At 30.6% G+C, this 24,508-nt stretch overlaps 3 protein-coding genes across 4 annotated transcripts; all 3 read right to left on the reverse strand.

Moving 5' to 3' along the window:
* Positions 1 to 5,712: 5,712 nt before the first annotated feature.
* Positions 5,713 to 7,644, reverse strand: LOC127241237 (putative expansin-B2). The gene is made up of 4 exons (XM_051260168.1): positions 7,527 to 7,644; positions 7,107 to 7,222; positions 6,829 to 7,019; positions 5,713 to 6,037 (listed from the first exon to the last, which is right to left on the reverse strand). The coding sequence occupies exons 1-4, from the start codon at positions 7,642 to 7,644 to the stop codon at positions 5,713 to 5,715; spliced, it is 750 nt and encodes a 249-aa protein (XP_051116125.1).
* A 6,988-nt stretch (positions 7,645 to 14,632) lies between these two features.
* LOC127241452 (protein SEEDLING PLASTID DEVELOPMENT 1) lies at positions 14,633 to 18,952 on the reverse strand. 2 transcript variants are annotated; one of them, XM_051260506.1, is made up of 9 exons: positions 18,354 to 18,952; positions 17,290 to 17,504; positions 17,039 to 17,189; positions 16,771 to 16,962; positions 16,523 to 16,685; positions 16,124 to 16,437; positions 15,760 to 15,816; positions 15,505 to 15,663; positions 14,633 to 15,183 (listed from the first exon to the last, which is right to left on the reverse strand). In XM_051260506.1, the coding sequence occupies exons 1-9, from the start codon at positions 18,810 to 18,812 to the stop codon at positions 14,917 to 14,919; spliced, it is 1,977 nt and encodes a 658-aa protein (XP_051116463.1). In that variant the 5' UTR covers positions 18,813 to 18,952; the 3' UTR covers positions 14,633 to 14,916. The 2 variants fall into 2 exon arrangements, with proteins under 2 accessions (XP_051116463.1, XP_051116462.1); XM_051260505.1 differs by having other exon boundaries at positions 15,760 to 15,936; positions 18,354 to 18,949.
* A 2,533-nt stretch (positions 18,953 to 21,485) lies between these two features.
* On the reverse strand, positions 21,486 to 23,532 carry LOC127241548 (red chlorophyll catabolite reductase). The gene is made up of 2 exons (XM_051260669.1): positions 23,164 to 23,532; positions 21,486 to 22,152 (listed from the first exon to the last, which is right to left on the reverse strand). Exons 1-2 carry the CDS (start codon positions 23,497 to 23,499, stop codon positions 21,538 to 21,540), a joined length of 951 nt encoding a protein of 316 aa, XP_051116626.1. The 5' UTR covers positions 23,500 to 23,532; the 3' UTR covers positions 21,486 to 21,537.
* Positions 23,533 to 24,508: the final 976 nt, after the last annotated feature.

Genomic DNA, 24,508 nt, shown 5'->3' on the forward strand with positions numbered 1-24,508 from the left:
TCCCTCCGTCCCCAGAACTAATATCCATTTGCTTTTTACACGTAGTTTTAGAAATATTAGTATTATATTGGGATATAGTAGGAATAAAATAGAAATGATTAAAATAACCTTATTAGTATGTGTGATACAAAGGTAATGACATTTGTGTAATATACTGTAAGTTGTAAGGGTATTTGTAATGTTAGGTAGACAATACATACAGTTACTCATAAAGAAATGGATACTTTGTTATGGGACGGACTTAAATGGAAAAATGGATACTTTGTTATGAGAGGGAGAGAGTATTATTATTGTCATCTTTTATTTGACTTTCCATTTATGAATTATTTTATTTTATTTTTTGTTATCATTTAATGGGTTGTTTGGTTTATATACTTGGGTGAGATTCCATAGAATTTGGATTTTAAAATTTTAATGAATCTAAATGAAAGATTTTTTAATAATAGGGTACCTTTTACTTTAAAATCTCATTCTCATTGCATTTTATGTTTTACCATTAATGTGCCCTTGTATCCAACAAAAAAAATAAAAGAAATTCTTCTTTTTTTTAATATTATATGTGTATATATATTTATATTTAAATTCTATTTTATTGGTTCTACTACAAATACATATATGTATTTATAATCATCAATTCAATTTATATTTAATTATACTAATAATATTTTAAATAAATCAATAATTTAAATTTATTTGACTGATGTATTAATTTTGTATTTTTAGTTTAAAATATTTTTTTATATTAGATATGAGAAAGAACATTGGTAGTGTAAAATATAATATTTTATTGAAATTATTATATTTTTTAATGTAGTGATTATATATTATATATTTTGTATAAATCTCTCTCTATATGTTTATATTATATTATAATATTCTATTGATTGTAGGTTCAATTATAATTTTCGAATATTTTTTTTCCACTTTCGTAATTTAGGATATTATGTGTACTCCGAACATTATTTTTACCCTCTCGCCGGAAAAAAGCACGTGACCGTCACGTGCACCTTCGTGGCATGGCCGGCGCATACGTGGACTTCGCCGTTGTTGTGTTGTCATCCGCGTGGTCGTCGGACGGGTAACTTGGAATTTTTTTTTTTTTTTACTTTCGCAATTTAAGACATTATGTATACTTCGAGTATTATTTTTGCCCTCTAGCGCCGGTAAAATATTTTGTTCTAGTTTTTTTTTTTTCAATTTGGTCCAAATTGCAAATATGTTTTTATTTGCAATTTAGTCCAATTGGGCCAAATTAAAAGTTTAAAAAAATATAATTTTTTTTTTAAAAAATAATTCCACGTCACCGATCCGATGACCCTAGAACAAATTGTATTTTCGGAACCGAAGGGCAAAAAATAATAATGTCCTAAATTGCGAAAGTGAAAGAAAAATAATTTCACGTCACCACTACCACGCGGACGACAATACAGCAACGGCGATGTCCACGTATGCGCCGGTCATGCCATGAAGGTACACGTGACGGTCACGTGCATTTTTCCAGCGCCGGAAGACAAAAATAATGTCCGAAGTACATATAATGTCCTAAATTTCGAAAGTGAAAAAAAAAATGTTTGAAAATAATAATTTGATCTACATATATGACATCTTTTGCAATTTTTCATTATTATTATTATTAGGGATAAAAGAATAATTTTAACTTAGAAAAGTGTTTCTGCTTTTTTTGGACATAAGCTCGTACAAACAGTTAGAAATTATTATTATTATTATTATTATTATTATTATTTTTTATTTTTTTTTAAAGCAGGCCAATTTAGGGTTGGGTTTCTTTTCCGACATGAAACAAGCTCGATTGGATTCATTGTTTACTGAGTATTGTTCTAACTATTTGATTGAGTTACTCCAAACTCGATGTTTTGCTTAGGATGTGTATGGGTTGATTAAACTTCCTGATTTCTTGATTTTCTTTTTTTTTTTTTTTTTCAATTTTCTTATGTGTACATTAAAGTTCATGATTGCTCCTCAATTTTCTTTAGAAAATATTTATTTGTATTTTCACATATAATATCTCTACTTTGGTACTAAAATTTTCTGTCATATATGTCTTGTATATTGAAGTGTTCCCAGATTGAAATGTTATTCTTAGGAAAAACTAAACAAAGTCTTACGAGCAGAGGAAGTTTTTGCAGCTGTAGCAGGTTGTTGTTCGATCTAATGATTGATTCCTACAGACCATGTGGTATGGAGGAGGAAGCATACATTTTTCATACAAAACAATCAGTGAAAAGCTTGAGGTCCAGTTTCTATGAGCATACTTGTGAAAGCTTTGGTAGGGTTTGATAATAATCACTACAAAAAAATAATATATTTGTAACGGAATTCCGTCCCTAAAGTTCACGTAGCTAACGTAATTTCATTACTAATTCCGTCTCTAATGTCATTAGTAACGGAAAAAGTAGATTTAGAGACAAAAAAATTTTGTTTACAAAAATGATTTTTTCAGGTAGTGAATGTAATATAATTCTTTTTCTTCTTCTTTTTTTTTTTTTTTTTTTTTCATTCTACTTTTCAATTACCTCAAACAGTTAGAATGCTAATGCTTGCTTATATGAACCAAGAGCCTCGCATACATCAGTTCGCTAAGGAATTTCGCAACGGACTTGCTGAGATGAAGGTTGTCATGTCTGAAATTAAAGCTATTCAGGAGAAAATGGCTGAGGACAAGGTAGAAATATCCGAGTGGATGAATTTTTTTTATTGGCCCATCTCTACAAGCCCTATAAGTATGGTGAAATCTCTACGTAAATTATGTAGAAAATTTCGTCAATAAGTACTTGATATGAATCCAATGTGTATTTATGAAGGTAACTAACCACACCGGAAGAAGGGCCAAGATAATGGGAATCCAATGTGTTTTTGTAGTCTCATTCTTTGTTTTCTTTTAATTTTTTTTACAAGGAGTGATTTGTTTTTGTGTTATGTATTTAACATGAAGTTTTGTTTTTTATTGTAAGGAAGGGGGGAAAATTTTGATACTTTAACTGTTTGTCTTTTGAAATTCTTTTAACAACATAAGGTTCCATTAACATGTAGCTACAATACTTATCTGATGAAATGCCGGCACAGATTGTGTCATGGATTTGAGGCTTGTTCGGTTTATTTAATACATATAAGAATTTGATGTTTTATGTATGCCAATAAAAGTTAGTCTTAGTTAATTCAATTTTGAGTTGGATAGATTTATATATAACGATTAATATTTGGTGAGAACAACAAACAACTAGCACATGCAACTTGTTGTCTTGTTAAGTTTTTTTTATAATTGTCTAAGTTTAGAGCGATAATTTTCATGATTTTTACATCGATTTAATTAGTTTAAAATACCCAAATCGATGATAGAAGAAAAATTAGGTAAACTTTTTGGTGAATTTGCATGGGAGCTTTCACTCATAGAGAATTGTCCACTGGCATTGATTTGTATAAAAAAACTATTGAATTAAATTTTTTCTACAACTATGATTGTGATTCTTCATATTGATTCCCATTATCTTTTGTTGTTATATAGCATTCTCACCTTTGCTGCTGGTAAGGACTTTCTGGACAATATTCATGTGAAATTGGACATTGATGCTCCCGGCACACTTGGCAATAACTGTTGGTATTGCACTAAGTTGATCTTGTAGCCTGTTGATATTCATCAGCCAAAATCTGTGGTTACCTTTTCAGGAATTGTCTTCAACAATTATGGTGTTATAATGGCCTATTTTGCTTCTCTAAGTTGGAAAGATTGAAGAAGAGTTCTCCAAGCTTGTTGGAAGCATCAAAATTTTTATAATTGATTCTAAAACAAGTTTAGATATGTTATGGTGATATTTTGGTACGATAACTCTTCGTGTTTCTATAATTATTTTACAAGTTCATCTAATGACACTAAATAAGTATTATTGCATATTCTATGGGTATGAAAACTATGAAATATATTTGTATGTGTTGTTGTGTACATATTAGAATATAATTAATTTAGGATTTATAGATTGAAAAAGTGATATCTCATCCTCTTGATATCATATGAAGACTAAACTATTGTGTCCTTTGATAAACTACTTAGGTTTATCATGACATCGTATACGTACTGCAACAAATCATAATCTTCTATAGAATTTCTGTAAAATACATGTATTATGTTGGAGAACATGTCTATTTTTGTGGTCATTTAACTATTTATTATTTGTAAGTATGTTGATATATTAAGGTGGTTACTATCGAATGAATAGAGGTTTATGAAATATTTAAGAATGTACAATTACGGCATACATATATAAAACTTAAATAGAAGTATATGAGCAATGAATATGAGTACATAGAATCATAGGTAGAACGTGTTGAGATTTTTTAAATATTCGGTTTTAGATTTTTTAAATTTATATTTATATTTAGTTTTATTCATAGATAAGATTACTTAGATTTGAGTCTATCGAATTCGTTTTATATTGTCCATATATGGGCCATTTATCTTGATGATCAATAACACAATTTCATTATTTTCCCCTAAAATTTCTAATATGGTATCAAAGCCTATTTTTATCATGCCGTAAATATAGTCTACCAACTCGCGTTTCTCCGGGTACATTCAACCTGGGATTACCACAGAGGTTTTACAATTTTGAGATTTTGACCATGGTTTCTAGTCTTTTTAATCTACGATTGAGGTTATGTCAGCGCATCTGCCTGCGATTTTGCAACCCGTCTGCTACGTTTCTTAAAGTCATGCTTCTTATTGCAATGAGAGTCTTGTTATTTCCAACTTTGTGGAGAGTACTCCCATTATTTTCGATTCCAGTAGAGAGTCATGTCATTTTTTGCTCAAGTAGAGAGTCATGTCATTTTCAACTCCGTTGTGAGTTTTATTATTATCGACTCTAATTCAGTTGAAAACATTGTTTCTAGCTTTGACACGGTAGAGCAGCGGCGGCAACAGTAGACAAGCAACTATTATTTGTATTTGCGTCTTTTGGGTTCATATTCAACTTTTTTATCAAATCTTTTGGGTTCATATTCAACTTTTTTATCAAACTCAAGTTGATTTTTGATATACCACTTGAATTTGAGGGGGATGTTGAGATATTTTAGATATTCGATTTTAGATTTTGTAGATTTATATTTAGATTTGGTCTTATCCATAAATAAGATTACTTATATTTGAGTCTGTCAATTCCGTTTTGTATTGTCTATATATAAACTCATTTATCTTGATGATCAATAACACAGTTTCATTATTTTCCCTTAAAATTTCTAACAGAACGGATATCATATAAGTAGAAAAGGATGTCTTAGAAGTATATAAAATAACATTATGAGTCTTTAAATACATTTTAGAGGTACATCAAATCTATAACAAGCCGATTGAAGAAGAAATATAAAATAGTGACCAATATTAAATTAAATAAGTAAAAGGAGCTCAAACCAATTTTTTTTATAACGGGTACTAAACTGAAACTTAGCATGGGTGACAGAGAGGGTACATACCAACTCTCCCTAAATAATTTGATACTTTTACTTAAAAAAAAAAAAAAATTGAAATGATAGAAACCCTAGCTATAACTAATTATCCAGACATACAAGTTTGCATAGCAATACAGCAATGGTATTATTAGAATATCATAATTTTCAACCAAAAAAAAAAAATTTGCCAAATTCCAAAGCTTTTGATGCACTGTGTCATTCTTGAAACGTTGAGCTATATATGTCAGATTTCTAAGCCTTGACATTATCCGATGACAGAAATCGTTGGCCAGGAGCCCAATTTGCTGGAATTGCATCTTTTACAAGAATTGTCTGCCCTGATTCGATCGTCGATAATCTGATGCTGTAAGGACCTTTTGCGCCGCTCGGGAGATCGGCTTTCCATGTATCCCCAAATGATTGTTGCATTGAAATCGGTCCGGAATTTGAAGGCAATAGCTGCATGCTACCAACGTCTCCATCTCCGTTAACATATTCGACTGCCAAAGCTAAGTACCATGGATTTGATCCTTTGTCGATCGTAATCTCTATGCCGACTTTGTAATGGCAAGCTACTCTGTAAAATTCAAATTATATGATCTTTTAGCAATTCCGGTTTTTTCTATTTCATTATGATACAATGTTCGTAATTTTTTAAAAATATATATACTTTTTTTTGTCCGTCATTAATATAAAATTGACGGACAGAAAAAATAATAATTTTTTTTTCATAAAATATCGTATGAAACTATTATTGAAACATAAAACAAAAAATACAAACAGAGAAGATGAAATCCTAAGTTAAAATTTATTGATGGAACAACATATAAGATTTTACTATTGAGAAGAAACGGCTAAAAAACAAGATGTTTGAGGGAAAATTATATTTATGTTAATAACACTTTAATCATAAACATATAATAATGGAAAAAAACTAATTTATTTTATTAAAATTTTAAATGTGACCGAAAAAAACATTGAAATTAATCACACTCATAACTTTCAACCTTCTAGTTAGATTTGTTTTTATTTAAGAAAAATAAAAAGAAACATAGATTTATAGATTGTATAAAGACAAACTTAAAAATAAGTTTCGTTAGACAAAATTATTTATAACTAAGCTGTGTCGAAAAAGTTTGTGTCACTTTCTTTGTAATTTAGAAACTGCATAGACTCTCTAAAGTTTCAAAAAATATTGTACAGAATCCTCTAAAACTTACACGGATGTCTTTTATATTTTAAAAAATATTGCACAAACTATAAATAGAGTATGAGCAATTTTGCCTTTTTAGTAATTTACAAACACTAAGTATATATGATTAATGAAGCATAAAAATAAAATTTAAGAAATGTTTTTGCTTTAAAAACCTTTGAAATTGAATGTCAAGTCTTCCCAAATTTCGTAGCTTATCGTCTTGTCCATTTTTCGCTAATGATCCAAATGCTTTTCCACTCAAGTCGAAATGAAAAGGATCGTCGTTGCAAGCACCGGGACATTCATTTGTAATTGTTACCGTAACTGTATTTCCAGAACACAATGGATTTCCGGTGCATTTCACCTGCAACAATTCATACATCGACTTGATAATACCACAACACGGCTCAATGCATACATACTTTGTTCGAAGCCCTAAAAATAACCATACCTCATAACAACTCCCACATCCTTTTCCCGATTTAAACAAATTTTGATTGCCCGCTGCCGTTAAGCCATTGAATGGAGGCGCATTCATGTCCTTGTCATCAAATCCACACGCTCCCCCTACAATAAAAATAAAAGAAAAAAATCCGATAAAAAAAGAGTAAAATTACAATAGCAGATTCCCACGTCATAAAATAAATAAATAAATAAAATGAAATACAGTGGCTCGGTAAGGGATGGTCAAATTGGTATGGTATAATTTAGAGGATCCCATGATAAAATTATGAGTTCAGCATTGCTCAATCTAATTACAAAATTTGATTTAGATATTATTAATTTAATTAAAATTATTAGATGTAAAATCGATGATTGAAATTAAATTCAAACGTCGGAACGTGGTTTATTCCCTATATACAATGCATACCGGTTCCACCTCCCTTGGGATTGTCGTACCATGTTGCCACGGCGGGCGAGAAGCCATTGTCGTAGGAAGAATTTAACAACCGAGAATCGATACAAACAATGTTGTTCGACAAGAACATAGCAACCAAAAATAGAATGGTGTAAAAACTTTTATGATTAAACATTATGATGCTCAAGTTTTGAAAGGTAGAATAAAATTAGAAAAGTTAAATTTGGTTGATTAAACATGAGACATATATAATTATAAGAAAGAATTGAAGGGAAAAAATAAGATAAAATTTTCTTTTTAAAGTAAGTAGTGTTTATTGGTATTTACTAATTTGGTTGGATAAGAAGATATGTAATTTATAGTAAGTGTGTTTGTATTTAAATTCATGCAATTATATTGCATATAATCTAATTATTTAATTCATTATAGAATGTAATCTAATTTATCTATTGTGGAAAGATTAGGGTACTAATTAGAATTAATTAATATCATATTGGTAGAATGTGCTAATAAATTATTGTCATATATTCCCTCCTTCCCATAAATATAGTCTTAATTGGGTTGAGCACGGAATTTAAAGAATATTGATATTATATTGTTAATTGGTAAAAAGTATAGATAAATGACTTTTTTGCCCTTGTATATTAGTGTAAAAAGTAGTGGCAATTGTGTAATAAAAATGAAAAAATATGGATAGTTTTACGGTGATATGGTTATTTATGGAAATAAGACTATTGTTTTGGGACGGACAAAAATGGTAAACAAGACTATTGTATTGGGACGGATGGAGTATTAAATTATTTGTTAGATTTATATTATATTGATACAAATCATATATCATTCTCTTGTAATTCCGTATGATATCCGTTCATATTGATTCTTAATGAGCGGAGCCAAGCCAAATTTTAAGTGTTTGTATTCATTCGTTAACGTTCGCGAATGAGGCTCGTGTTTGTTCGTTAAACTCTCGAGCTTGGCTTGTTGAGGATTTTTATTATTTGAGCTCGTGTTTGTATTCAGCTCGTTTAGACTCGATTAAGCTCGCTCGAGCTTGTTTGTCTCACTTTTTTTAATTTATATATAAATTAAAAGAAAATTTAAAATTTTTATTTTTATTTATTTTAAATTGATATTTATTTATTTATTTATAAATTATAATTTTAGATATATATATAATATTTATAATAAATATATTATTTTAACGAACGTTCGCGAATAAAGCTCGGGCTTCGTTAATCAAACAAGTCTGTTTATGTTGTTCGGATCGGCTCGTTAACGTTTGCGAACGAGCTTTAATCGAACCGAATCGAGCTAAACTGAACTGAGTTCATGAACGGCTTGGTTCATTTGACCGCTCTAAGTGTGATATCATTGTAGTGTTAAATATTAGACATTCAGCATGGTAGTCGCAACTTATTTATATATTAGCAACCAACTTTATTTATATATTAAGACGTGAGAACGTTAGGTGTTTCAATATTTTTATTTTTTTATAAAAGTTTTGATTTTTTTTAATTAATTTTTTTTCTCTTTTTATTTTTATATAGATTTATTAATAATAGCTTATATATTCGAAAATTGTACGATTCATATTGCACAAAACTAATTTTTTAGAATATTTTAATATAATTTATTTTTTTACTACCATATTAATTGTTATTTTTATATATATATATATTTTTTTTTCATTCAATACTAATAATAATAATTGTGTTTTATTAATTTTTTGGATTTGTTCGATTTGTAGTTTGAAATAAAGTATTTAAATTTTTGATAATGTTTTATGAAAATATATATATGTATATTTTATTGGAAATTGTACATGATGAATTATGTTAATTTAATTTTTTAAAGACAAAGAACTAATCCTTATATCTATAAATTTCAATATTAAGTTCTCGTTGGTTTGTGAACTTGGTATGATTTCATTGAATTTAGATTTTAAAATTCTAATATATATATTTTTTGTTACAAAATAGATAACTGAATTTAAAGTAATTAAAATTTTAGAATTCTGCAAATGAAGAATTTTTTATTAGTAAAGTACTTTATTACTTTTAAATTTCAATCTCAATTGTATTTCTATTTTTACCTTTATATCATTCTATCCAACAAAAAAAAATTCTATTTTTTTCTTTTTTTTTTTTAATATTCCTTCTGTCCCAAAATTATAGTTTCAATTGGGTTGAGCACGGAATTTAAGAAATATTAATATTATATTGGTAGTGGGTAAAAATTATAGATAAAAGATTTTTTTGCCGTTGTGAGTGTATTAGTGCAAAAAGTAGTGGCAATTGTGTAATAAAAATGAAAAAGTAAGGGTAGTTTTACAGTGATACAGTTATTTATAGAAATAAGACTATTGTTTTGGAATGAACAAAAATAATAAACAAGACTATTATATTGAGACTAAGGGAGTATTATATATTTATATATTTAGATTATATTTGGTTGATTCTATAAAAATATAATATTTTATTTAAAAATATTACTACAAATATATATATATTTATTTATAATTATTAATTTTATTTATATTTAATTATATTAACAATGATATTTTAAATAAATGAATAATTTTAAGATTATTTGATTGGTGTGTTAGTTTGTATTTTGTTTGATATATTTTTATATTAGATATGAAAAAAAGTGTCGATAGTACAAAAATAATATTTTATATCGAATTATTATATTTTTTAGTGTATAGATTATATACTATATATTTTGTATAAATCTGTATATATTATATTTTTTAATATTAATCAATTTATACAATTTTTTAGAACACACCTAAATTGGTAAAAAAAATAAATAAATTTCACAATAAATAAAACTTGGAGAGAACAATTATGTCATTTAAAATATAAAAAATCTAAATTCTTCAATTAATCTGCAAAATAAACTAGATTTGAGAAATATAATTATTGAATAATTTTACCGACCAAATATATAACAAGATTTCAAATCCTAAATGCAATAAATCCTATCATATATAAATTTTTATGCAAAACAAATCTCAATCCTATTTGAGAAAAAAAAAAAAAGTCTGTAAATTAAACAGCCCATTAATATATTTTTTTTATATTTGATGATTTGAACTTTTTGTCATTTATAATTTATGAATAAATTAATTGTATATATAATGTATATTTGTAATTTATGTAAAAGTTAAAAATATTTTGGTATTAATTTATTTTTATTTTTAAAAATAGATATTTAAATGAGACAGATAAAAATAATTGAAAAAATACTTTGAATTAGTACGGATGGATGGATTATATATTTGAATAATTTGTAAAATTATTTTGAATGGAGTTAGTGTTTGGTAGGATAACAAACAGTCTTTGGGATAGAGTTAGGATTTTTTGAGATAAAAATAAGATGGAGATATGGTTTGCTGGTATATGTCATATATTTCTTCTGTCTCACTTGAAACTACTTTTTTGAGATTTCACAGTAAATTAAAAGATAGAAGTAATAGAATTTTATTGGTTAATGGAAATTTGTAAAAATTTTGATATTTTTATCTTTTCACTTTATATATAAATTAATTATATATGTAATGAATGATATGTTTGTAATTTAAATAAAATTAAATGATATTTTGGTATTAATACTAAAATATAAAAGAGATACATTTGAGTATAACATAATAAAATAGTAAAAAGTATATTTCAAGTTGAGCCGGAAGCGGGATATGTTAAGAATTTTAAGTATATATTATGGCGTTGATGTTGTACTAAATTTTTAAATTAAAGTTCAGTAGCACATCTTATATTAACGTATACACACGATATTATTACATACTATCATTATTCATATTAATATAATAAAATACAACACATAATATAATTTAATATAACACATGCAATAATTGATTTCAACACATAACATACTTTTATAATATACGTTATAAATATGAATTGACAACATATACTTTTATTTCAGATAGCATATGCTATATGAAATAAAGACATATGTTGTATGTTTTTTTTATTTGAGCTAATTAAGAAAATCAACATGCTACTGATTTTTATATAATACAAATAAATGAAAAAATATATATTTATTTATTTATAATTAAGTTAAAATTAATTTTATAAAAAATAAAGAATTTTAAATATAGATAAAAAAAGATTTATTTATTGAATAAAAAAGTATAAATAAAAGGGTTTTGAATATGCCTTTTTATGTAGGTTAGAAATAAAGTGATCTATATTTGTTATTTATCTTTAAAATAAATAAATTTACTAAAAATATAATAAAATTATTTGTTATGAATAATAAAAAAAATAAGAGTCATATGTGGCGGACGGAAGGAGTAGAATATCATAGCTAATAGTACAATAGAAATATAAAAAAATAATTTTCCTTTAAATTCACTTACTTTTTAGTGATATCATTTGTAATATAGTATAAAGTGTATAAACATTTTTTATTAAGGTAAAAATACTTTTACTAAAAATAAAAAGAAACGAATACATGGAATTTGACAAAATAATTGCATATGACTCGTCTAGAGTAGAGATGAGCATTCGGATTTTTGTCGAATCTGAACCTATTCGAAAACCTGAATTAAAATTTCCGTAGCAAACCAAAAAATCCGAAATAGAAATTCTATTTTTTATTATTTTTAAAAATTTTAAACTTTATTTAAAATTTTTATAATATTTTTGTGATATTAAATATATATATACTATAATAAATTATATTAGAATATTATATTTTAGATTTTGAATTAATTCGGATTTTTAGTATACTGATCCAAATTAATTTAAAAATTTAGAATTTATTAAACATTCAATTCGAACCAATCTGAAAATTCGAACCAAATTTTAAATTTCAATTTGGTCCGGATCGAATTTTTGAATTTCATAATTTTTCTCACCCCTAGGGCGGATGGAGTATATTGTATTTTTATGTGATGGATTCTCTTTTATTATTTATGTGATGCAGAAAAAGGGGGAAAAAGAGACACCGAAAAAGCAAAGAATTCAACTAATATTTTAAATATTTATAAAATTAAAAAAATAATATAATAATTAAATTTAATTATAATAATTCTGTGCATAGTACATGTTTAAAAGCTAGTGTTTGATATAGGAATAAGGCAAGGATTACAAAAAGATTATACTCAAATACAAATATATTGGATGATATCGTATTTTTTATATTTTATTTCTTAAAAATTAATATTTTATATGTTACTCATGTCTCATATCTATTTATTCATTTATTTTCTTCACAAAATTTTAAAAATATTAATATTATATTATGATGTAATATAAATAAAGGTAAAAAGACTAAAGTACCCTTATTAGTATAATATGATATAAATGTAATATCATTTGTATAATATATTGTAAATTGAAAGGGTATTTGTAATGTTAGATAGATATTACAATGAAATTACTAATTTGTTATGAGACGGGCCAAAATGAAAAAATAAATATATTGTTAAGGAAGAGAAGCAGTATTTTCAAATTTTATTTATCTACCATATATAAAGAGAGAACTGATAGTCATAAATGCATGCGTTAAATATTTATATTATTTGCAATATTTGGTTAATTTTGATTAGATTCTACCTGATTTGGGTATATATATTATTTATTTATAATTTGCATGAGAAAAATAATAAAATTGATATAATTAGTGGAAAAAGAGAACAAAAATGTCCAAAGCTCAATTGTTACAAAATTATGGCAAATATAAAGGAAAGAAAGAAGGAGGAGGCGCAACTTTATGCCACTTGCCGAGGAGAACACAGTTCAGAAGAGTCCCGAGGAGAAACCGTGCATGGGTAAGAAGAAAAAAGATTTTTCCAAGAAGATTTCGAGTTCTACTCCTACCAACGTCATTCTCAATATTTCTCTTTGCTTTCATTTTCCTTTGTTCTTCCTCCTATCATTAGCGAGTAGTTTACTTTTCTAGTTTAGGAGTGACAACTTGTATGGATTTGAGAGATTAGAGTTGTTTTGATTTATGATATTTCTTTGGTTCCTAAGTAGTTTTGTGATTTATGATTTCTTTGAGTTATAATCTCTTATTTGATTGGGTATTGTGACCCAGTATTTCAATTGGATTAAGAATTAATTGCTAAACTAAATAAGACGTTCGTAATTGCATTTTAATTTGGTTCAAGTAGCAAGTGGCAAACATCATTAGGAAATCACAGAATCAATTAAACAATTTCGCATAGTTAATTCTTAAATTGAATTAGACTATTTTAGTTCGCAAGGCGGTTAGGCTAGTAAATTCTTTGTGACGTCATTAGAGTTCTGGTCTAACTAGAGAAGCAGTTGATGGGCGTACTAGACTGTCACGAAATTAAGGAAGAGTTGGTTATTAGACGCGTGCCGGTAACTATAACTAATTTATTTAGAAACCAATAAAATTAAATATTTATCGATGATCAAATCCACTTACCAAGTTGTCAATTTCATTCATAGACGGGAAACATATTTTTATTTTTATTGAATTTATCTTTTAGTCATAGAGTTTTTAGTTTGTTATTTTATTTTTATTTCTTACTCCCAAAATCTCCCATTTATTATATTTATAAATCAAATAATAAAAAATAAAACATTTTTCATTCCCTCAGGAGACGACTCTTCTTCATCTATACTATATTATTTTTATTGTAAAAATAGATTTATTTTATTTTAAATTTTGCAGCGTGTGACAAACACTTCTCAAGAGCCAAATAATTATAATTGAGAATACGGTAATTTTAAAATTTTAAAAACCAGACACATGTTTTCCCAAAAATTTTAATATATCACCACATAAAAAAGTATCCATTCAAATTCAAATTAAAATTTTGTTTACTTTATAACTTTTTAACAATTATAATTATTTATAATAAAAATTATTTATTTTATAAAAAATTAAAATCAAGATAAAATAAAATAAATTTAATTAATTAATTAATAACTAAATATTCCAATATTTATTTGTTATAATATTTTTATTTAATTCTTGGTTTTGTTATCAATCATTTTATCACTCTTGATATTTCTCATTATATTTGTCAAATAAATTCTCCATTTTAACAAGAAAAAAAAAAAAAAAAATCAATTCTCTCTAAGTTGAATTCTTTTATCATACGACAAATCTAAATATAAGCCTTGATTTTGGCTTGAATTACATACATATCCATAATATCCTTGTCTGTACAGTACAACATATAAACAAACCCCTCCACACCACACCAAGGGCAGAGAGAGAGACAGACACCCAACAATACATCAATTAATTAATTAATTAATTAATTTACACTATACAATTCAATTCATTAATTTACTCTACAACAACATGCATCAATGTTCATTGCTCCGAAAGGTTTTCCTTAACCACACCTCCACCCGAGCCGAGCCCATAGTTGTTCGATCCCGGCGAGCTATTCCGGGAGAAACGGTAGCCTGGCGACACTAGTGCCTTCACCCGGCGTTGTCCCGGAGGAGGAGGAGGAGGAGGGGAGCTTCGAATTCAGTTTCTGAGGAAGGATCTGAAGTCTGGGGTTCGACTCAGTTCCCGAATTCTCCACAGCTAACTGATAGCTCTCCACCAGCTCCAGTTGCCGAGCGACAATCTCCGATCGCCTCGGCAGAAGCTCCACCGGCTCACCACCGGGTATCACTATGTACTCGATCGCCACCCGAACCTCCTGTCCAAGAACGAGATGAATCAGAGATGACGATGTTCTAAAGCAAGGCACTTATAGCATTTCTAAAGCAAGAGGCAGTAAAAATCTTTACTTTGGTGATGCAATTAACGCTTTCTCGGCTATTTTGTCCGATTATATGTTGTTGAAATATTTTAAATATTCGATTTTAGATGATCAATGCAATTTTTTGCGGATATTTTCTAACATATATCTAAACGATGCAATGTGACATATATTTTCAGCACTTGAAAATCACAACAACAGCATCACACATATTTGTCAAGATTCGACCTTCTATATATAAACAAAACTTATGCATACCTCCAAGGCATCGATCTCCTCCAATGACGGTTTCCTTTTCGGCGCATCATCTCCGATCTCAATATCAAAGGAACTTCTAGACTCCTTTCGTGTCGAGCTAAAGGAATCCATCCCAAGAATCATTCGGACTGCTTTTACCATTTGAGCCATTGTAGTGGACTGCAATGTAAAAACAATAAAACGTTTTTACATACACATAATGAACAAATTTTCAAGTCCTAGCCTTGTTAAGGTTAGGAGTATCTACGGTGATACCTTGATAACATATACGGGGAGCTGGTGAAATTTCGCCACTCCTCGGATCCAAGGATTCTGTTTCATTTCATAACTAGATGTCAGAATAGCATCAGCAGAAGCAATATCATCAGTTATGTCTATTTTATCTTCGAGCCCCATTACGGCCGCTACTTGTAACAAGTCAGCTTCTTGGATCTGAAATAACAGCCACACACAACCAAATCAATCGGATCTTGAAGTCACATCTGAAGATCGCATGCTAGTTTTTATCTTCGGTTAAGTGTGCTTTTCAAACATGCTATATTTTTGCTCTCTGATTACGTATTCAGTTCATTTTGCCTAACAAGAAAAGTGAAAAGAGAAAGGCGACGAAAATAAATACCTTGTAAGTAAATACAAACAGCGGGTAGCTCTTTTTGCTCACAGATACACTAGATCGCGCTTTCTTGGACCTACGACGGTAATTGGAAGCTTCCTTGTCAGATTCAGTCTCTGCTCCTTCATTTCTATATGCCGTAACCTTATCATCTTCGACAAAGTTTTCTTGAGTAGGTTGAACCGGCTTTAGTGATTGATCGGCTTCAATTTCTATTTCACGGAGTTTAAACAGCTGGGATTTCCCCAATGCTGTTTTAGCATCATCAAAATGAGCTTCTTCTGCAGTTGTGCTCCGGATTTCAAATAATGGAGATTTCCCTGAAAAGTGTGTAACTTTGTCAAGGACTGAAGAAGACTGACGATTGGTAAATTTCATGGAAGGACTATTAAAAACCGAAACTACCTGCAAGAATGGCATCCACAGTAGCATCTAGCTTGTGGTGAACACGACACTCGGTTTTCGATATCATTTCAACTGCACATGTGAATGGCGGAGGTCCTTTCCTCTCTAGAATCGTTTTCTGCACTTTTCGCTTCCGTGCTTCCTCGTCGCCTAGAGTAACACTCTGTTTTGTAGTGAAATAAAAAACTGTCATCGATAACATATTCAAGTTTATGTTAGAAAGAACAAGTCGAGGGGTTAATTTGCACCTCTATTCCTCCTACAAGGGTCTGCAAAGAGGGGTTCTTAATGATGTTTTCTATAGTAATGCCATGAGCCGTCGCAACAAGTTGCACACCCCTTTGAGCAATCGTACTGGCGGCCAATGCTTCAAGCTCTGTTCCGATTTCGTCGATTATAATAGTTTCGGGCATGTGGTTTTCGACCGCTTCAATCATTACCTGCTCGAGATTGGAGAAAGAGTCAGTCTTTGGAACAGTAAGGAACAGCAGTAGGCAAAACGATCAAAGGATGTACATTATGCTGCATGTGAACATTCGGCACTTGCATTCTTCGAGCACGGCCGATTCCAGAATGTGGCACATCCCCATCACCGCCAATTTCATTTGATGTATCGACGATAACCACGCGTTTTTTCTGGTCATTGGCCAGAATTCTTGCTATTTCTCTGCAAAAGATTCAAACAAATCACAACCACTTAAAACCAAAAAAAAAAAAAAGAAAATGAAGCCAGTGGCAAAAAATTATACAATCAATATTATGTTGACCTTATTAAGGTTGTTTTTCCGACACCCGGAGGCCCTATGACCAATATAGACCCTCTACTCTCAACTAAGTCGCGTATGATCTCAGCACTGCCAGAGACAGCTCGGCCCACACGGCATGTGAGACCTATGATTTGCATTTTCCGGTTCCGGATGGCGCTTATACGATGCAGAGAATGATCAATCCCTGAACGGTTGTCGTCGGAGAAATCACCAACCTGGATGCCATCAATTAAGTTAACACTAAAATCCTACAGCCCCATAAACATACAAATCTATATACACACCCATGCTGATTAAATCGAGCAATTGGTTTGTCTTAGGTCAACAGTCCCTATATTTAGATTTACCATATTGTATAACTACATTAACAACACGAATGAACAAATAAGTGATCTTGACAAAAAAACACTCAATTATATGGAGCTTTAAAACTAATGCATCAACAACTTACTGGAATCAAGAAAAAGGAAATGGTCCATCTACGAACAACATATCTAATCGCAAGAAACAATACATTAACAACTAACAACACAACAATAATAGTCCCAATATATAATTGATCTTGGCACACAAATTATATTAACACAATACGCAAAATAAAACAGGCAACACATTAATAATCTATACAATAAATTGTTAGCGTCTGATGTTAAACTATATATCTGATGTGTTGATTACAACTATACAGCACCCTAACATGTTCTAACTCAACTATTAAACAACCTACTATCCAAATAGCATGTCATTACATTACAATCGAAGAAAACAACATACCCGGCATCTCTATATCTATACATATACATATCCATCCTCAGCACATTGTATGATGTTGAATTGTAAAGTTTAGGTAGGAACAGCATATGTAAGTCAATCAAACAGAATCTATGGCATCTCATTTCAGCAATACAACTTGTCATCAACAAGGCAGATCAAAATTTTGCATCAGCATAGAATGAATCCACAGCAGCATCATAAGTGTGTGTATATATAAAGCAAGTAGTTCAAATGTTAGTTACTAAATTCATCGTTGAGAATTTGAATTTTAGGAAGACAAGACAACCAACCTTAGAGATAGCGTGGAGCAGATCCTGAGGCATGACGGGGTGGTGGGAGATGACCCAATCCCCCGAGGGGAATCGAGCGAGGGGCTTCCTCCCCAAGTCCATAACCACCTCGATCAGCTCACCGATCTCCCCGTGCCTGTAAAGCTCCTGCCTCAATCTCACAGGCACCATCTCCAGGAACAACTCCAGGTCCGAGACCACCGGCACCGGCGCCTCATTGCCGGAGCTCGAGGTGGATGCGGCGGACCCCGACGAAGTCAACACCGAGCCGGTTCCCGTTCCCCTGTCCCTGGGGCGGCGAATCGCGGGGGAAGTCGCCTCGGATGTGATCTTCCTGCGACGCATTGCGGCAGAAAACGAGCCGGCCATGGCGGCGAAGGCGGAGGCCGGGATGTAGTGCGCGGAGTGGAGATCGATGAGCGCGAAATGCGCTGTGGGGCTGAGAGCCCTCATGGCCATGGTAATTGGTAGGGGAAGGAAGAGTGATGGGTAGATATGGAAGAAGAAGGAGATTTTTGGGGGAGACGAGGGAAGATTCCTTTGGGATCTCTGTCTTCTCTGAGTGGGGAAGAAAGCAAAAGGGACATGTAAACGAATTAGAGTTGGAATTGGAAGATGAAATGGAAGATTTGGGAGAGCCACGTGGTGGGGAAGACGAAGCCGTTTGGAGCCACTCGTTTTGTTTCGTTTGCTTTGCGTTCGCGACTTTGCTCACTGTACCGTACAACTAGTGCTTATTTACTGCCTTCCACTTTCATTCTTCCCTCAACCTTTATTTCACTCATTTTATTAAATATAGTTTGTAACTAGTCTTTTTTTTAATAGTTTTTTTATTTATTTATAGGAAATAATTTCATTATTTTTATTTGAATAAATAATAAATCATGTTTAGCTAATTTTTTTACTTATCTTACTGCTTTCCATCAATTATTTAATACACATTTTATAACATTCCAATGTATTTTTTACCTTTTTTTTTTTTTTATACTAATATCAAAATAGTATTATTTTTTAATTAGGGAGGGAGTATTATATTTATATTTGTAGTATACTACCCAACTTCCTTTCTTTCCTATACATAATGCACCTACCCAAATTCAAATATATTGCCATGTGAAGTCAAAAGAGTTTCTTTTAATTATTTAAACTTGGTATATACTTATAGTATACTCTCTCTGTCTTATAAATACAGTCTTAATTGGATTGGGTACGAGATTTAAGAAATATTGATATTATATTCGTAATTGGTAAAAAATATGGATAAAAAAAAAATTTATTAGTGTAAAAAGTAGTGGCAATTGTGTAATAAAAATGAAAAAGTATGGGTAATTTTACGATGATATGGTTATTTACGGAAACAAGACTATTGTTTTGGGACGGACAAAAATAATAAACAAGACTATTGTATCGAGACGGAAGACTATTATATTGAAACCGATGGAGTATTATTTATCTCTTCTAAATGGTAGCTAAATTGCATATCTTTTCAATTAGAATTATATACTAACAGTTTATATTTATATAGAGCAAGAAATTGTGAGCCCTGTGCAGCTTATCTCAATTTCAGATTGCAAGGAAATGAATACACAAAATGGAATACATTTATTCCATACCTGTTTGTTTAGATAAGGATCTTTGGAGATTTTTTAAATTTTGAAAAAAATATATATATATATATATATTTGATTTGATGTTTTGTAAGAAAAAAAAAATTGTATTTGATGTGATGTTTTTTAAAAAATAAATAGTATCAAATGAGTGAAAAGTATGTCGGGTAAACAGAGCGCGAATAATTGGTGAGTAGTCATTCAAATTACGTCTCAATTCAATTCAGACACAAAATTCGTCACGTTTAAAATTTTTTGTCGTTCAACAATCTAAAGTATCAACCAACAATTGGAATCTTAATTTTTTGCAGGACTTGTAATAAGGAATCCAACTAACCAAAGCCAAAGCCTGCAAGTAATCTCCTTGCAAAGTTTGCACGCATTTAACACCACTTAGTTTTCGAAGAAGAATCACAGCCGTAGACAGTACACACATCTGACGGCTCACATTTCACAAGGCATGTTGGGGTGCAATCCTAATTTCCTAGTTGGAAGTTTTCACATTTTAGAGGTCTTTGGAGAATATTCAAAAATAAATCCGCGCGACTAAGCCCGAGCGGACAATATCATACTTAAAACAGTCAAAAATAGGTTGAGCCGATCAGGTTGGCCCGTCCTGCCTTACTTTTAAGGAGCCCGTTAAAATGCGGGCGTAAATGAGCCAATCCGCATGAGCCGCGGGTTGAGGATAGGTTAGCCCGCGGTCAAGTAAATATAATAATTAATACTGTTCTCTAAGTAAATGTATTTTTTTACCATTTTTTATTGTTATATTAAAAAATTATAATAAAACTAATCAAATATTAATATAAGAATATATTTTATTTTTTTATAAATTACAAATATATCATTATTTTGTTAAGAATAATAAAATAAAATTTATACTATCATTAACTTAAATAAATTATCAATATTATCTACAACCTTGTTTCTCTTCTCTAACTATATTATTCCTGACATTGTTATTTGTTTCGATTTTTCATCATTTGTTTTGTTCGTTTTCCATTTTATTATTTTATAATTATACAAATTTATAAAATTAATTATGATTTATTTTTAAAATGAAGTATTTCTTATTATTAATTTTTTTAAATACACTAATTAATAATATTTAGAATTGAGAATTTTTATATTTGTTATTTATTTTAAAATATTTATTATCTAAATTCTACAATAAAATTATTTTTAAATATTAATTACAAAAATATTTATAATATTAATATTCTTTTAATATTTTTAAAAAGTTCGTGGACCAGTCCGCTTAGCTCACCACCCGCTGGTGTGTTGGATTGGGTTGATAAAATTTTAATCTGCCCCTTCACGGGTTGGCCGCAAACAACCCGCTTATTTGCAGGTTAAGGTGGGTTGTGGGTCAATCCGTCCACTAATCCGTTTTGACAGTCCAATCATACTTAGTGTTTAGTTGACACAGTCCAACAAGACTTTATGTAAGAACATCGATTTCACCAAAAGGCAGCTTCATATGGGTATTTCAAAGATGCAAGAATTGGAGGCAACATATGAGTACATGAACAACCTAAGATGATAGATAGCAACAAACATGTCCGAATTACAGATCATTTGTTATAATATTCCTTCAACACACCTAGAGTTCTTTCAGCAACATCTTTCCCGAACAACCTCGGGAAACTTGAGCCGAGATCAACCTCAATGGTCTTATTCTTAATCACTCGATCCCTCTCAGCTAAATAGGTCTGCTCAACCTCTCCCAAATTCCTATCCGTGCAGGCACACGACTCTATCCAAAAATTCAGAAACTCCTTGCTAATGGGATCGATATGATCTCGAATAATATCACCAATTTCAGTAGTTCCTTCACTCGCTCCAACATCTATCGATGCTATAATTGCAGTTGGAGAAAGAATCGCCCGTATGTAAAGAGAGGGTGATATGTAAGGACTTACCTGAGGCAGATCATGGAGGCGCTGTCTATGCCTGTCCAATTGGGGATCTTCGTAGTAAGTTTTGAGGTATTCGGGATACATGATGAGATCCTTTCGAGGAGTCAAATCGAGAACCAGCACAAGTGATGTTGAGCTACTTTGGATGAGGTCCAGAAGGAAGTGTGGGGCATCAGTTGAAGCTCGTAAATAGGCTGAAAGGCTCGTTATGTTCAACGCTCCACCGGATGGAAGCTCACAGTGGATCCAGCTTCCTACAATGAGATCAATCTGGTATGTATTTTCACTTTAGAAATTTGGAGAAGATTTGAACAATTAAAGAACAATTTGGAGAAGATTTGAGTTTTGGAGCTAGAACAATTCACAGAAATTAAAGAACAATATGCAGAAGATCTGAGTGCTGGAGCTAGAACAGTTAAGAATAATTTAAGAACAATTTGCAGAAGATCGAGTGCTGGAGCTAGAACAATTCACAACAATTAAAGACAATATGCAGAAGATCAAGTGTTGGAGCTAGAACAATTCACAGAAATTAAAGAACAATTTCAGAAGATCGGGTGTTGGAGCTAGAACAATTCACAACATTAAAGAACAATTTCGGAAGATCGGGTGTTGGAGCTAGAACAATTCACAACAATTAAAGAACAATATGCAGAAGATCGGGTTTTGGAGCTAGAACAATTCACAACAATTAAAGACAATATGCAGAAGATCAAGTGTTGGACCTAGAACAATTCAAAATAATTGAAGAACAATTTGCAGAAGATCTAAGTGTTGTAGCTAGAACAATTCACAACAGTTAAAGAACAATATGCAGAAGATCTGAGTATTGGAGCTAGAACAATTCACAATATTTTTGAACAATTAAAGAAGATCAAGTGTTGGAGCTAGAAAAATTCACAGCAATTAAAGAGCAATATTAAGATCCCCCAAAATTCACTCGGTATACAATATTTTTGAATAATGAATGAACAATTTGCAGAAGATCAAGTGTTAGAGCTAGAAAACAATTCACAACATTTAAAGAACGAACACTATTAATTCTCCAAAATTCACTCGGTATACAATATTTTTGAACAATCAATAAAAAAATTTCAGAAAATCAAGCGTTGGAGCTAGAACAATCCAAAACAATTATTAAGATGCTTCAGCTATACAAAGCATATCAGATGAAAAGAAAGCTTCACTGGAATGCGATCTGTTTCACTCTATCAATTTTACAATTTGAAATTTCCCAATTTTGGCGTCGCAAGTCCAATTCATTGAAGACGGTAATGGTACCTGAGACGAAGGTATTCCAGATCGAAGGTTCAGAGTAGCACGAGCTGTCCCGCTGTCATTCCCAAAGTGCTGTACGTCGGATGGAAGAGTACACGACTGCAGTGAGGATCCAAGGCGACTGTCCACAGTGGATAGCAAATCCACCATCAATCTTCTGTGAGGACCAGACACGTAAGGAAATTCCATTAACTTCGAACTGAGATCATCGCCGGAATTCATTGAAGCTGAAAGACGCCCTAATCGCTTCCGCGAAAGGCCGCGACGACGACTATGACTAGGCAACTGGAAACTGAACGTCGAATGCGGATAATTGGCCAAGCGCACTGCCATGACCATGAGAGGACTCGGTAGCTCGGATGGTTGTGTCGATGGATTGGTACTGAAGGTCGATGTTGGGTTTCGGGTAGGATCCGGTCTGGGTCCATGTCGGAATCGGGTAAGATCAAGGTTCGGGTCTCATAATTATTTTTTCAATTAAAACAAAAAAATTTGATGTTTATAAAACAAAAAATTGGGCTTTCGCAATCTGACCCCAAAAGTCGGCCCACATTATTATTGTGGTTACGGTAGTAAAAAAAAAATGATCGTATGCACCATATTGGTGAATCATCTATTTAGAAAATCTAAAATTGTTACAATTAATTTGTAGTGAAAAAAAATAAAAAAAAAAAAAAAAAAAAAAACATACGAGGTTGTGAGGTTAAAAATAGTTCTCAGTTTTGGATGGGTAAATAGCGTGAGAAATTGAACATTGAAATATAAGGGTTGGAGATAGTTTGACATGGAGGAATGATCAAGAAATGGTAATCATGATTTATTCAGTTGATCAAGAAATGGTGATCATGATTTATTCAGTGTGTAACTTGATTATATTCATATATATATTTGTATTTCAATAGTTTTGATAGTTGCTTATTCTGTATTTTATGTTCTTAGTTGTCCCGTATATGCATTCGCAATCCATCTAGCAAATAACAAGTCTATATTGAAAAATTTTATAGTTTGCTTGTAAATTTGAGTTTGTTGTCTTTGTGTATGAGTTAATCGATTTTTCGGGACCAACATGGTCGAAATATAATTTGATCCTACCCAATAATTTTGTTATTGTACATAATTGTTATTTGACATGATATTTGAATAGTTGAGTTTGAATAGAATTCTCATTACACATCACATCTATCTGAGTCCATTATTATTACCATTATATTGGAAAGTCGATTTTTAACCTAAAATTTCTTATAGCTAATAATTGGTAGAAACTCAATGTAAATCTCCTCTCTGCGATACATATCGGATGCTGAATGACCGTCTCACCTAAAAGCTCAAACTGTTTAGATGAATGGCT

The sequence above is a fragment of the Andrographis paniculata genome, unplaced genomic scaffold (genome assembly GCF_009805555.1).
Source record: "Andrographis paniculata isolate CXL003 unplaced genomic scaffold, ASM980555v1 Contig82END, whole genome shotgun sequence".
NCBI classification, from domain to species: domain Eukaryota; kingdom Viridiplantae; phylum Streptophyta; class Magnoliopsida; order Lamiales; family Acanthaceae; genus Andrographis; species Andrographis paniculata.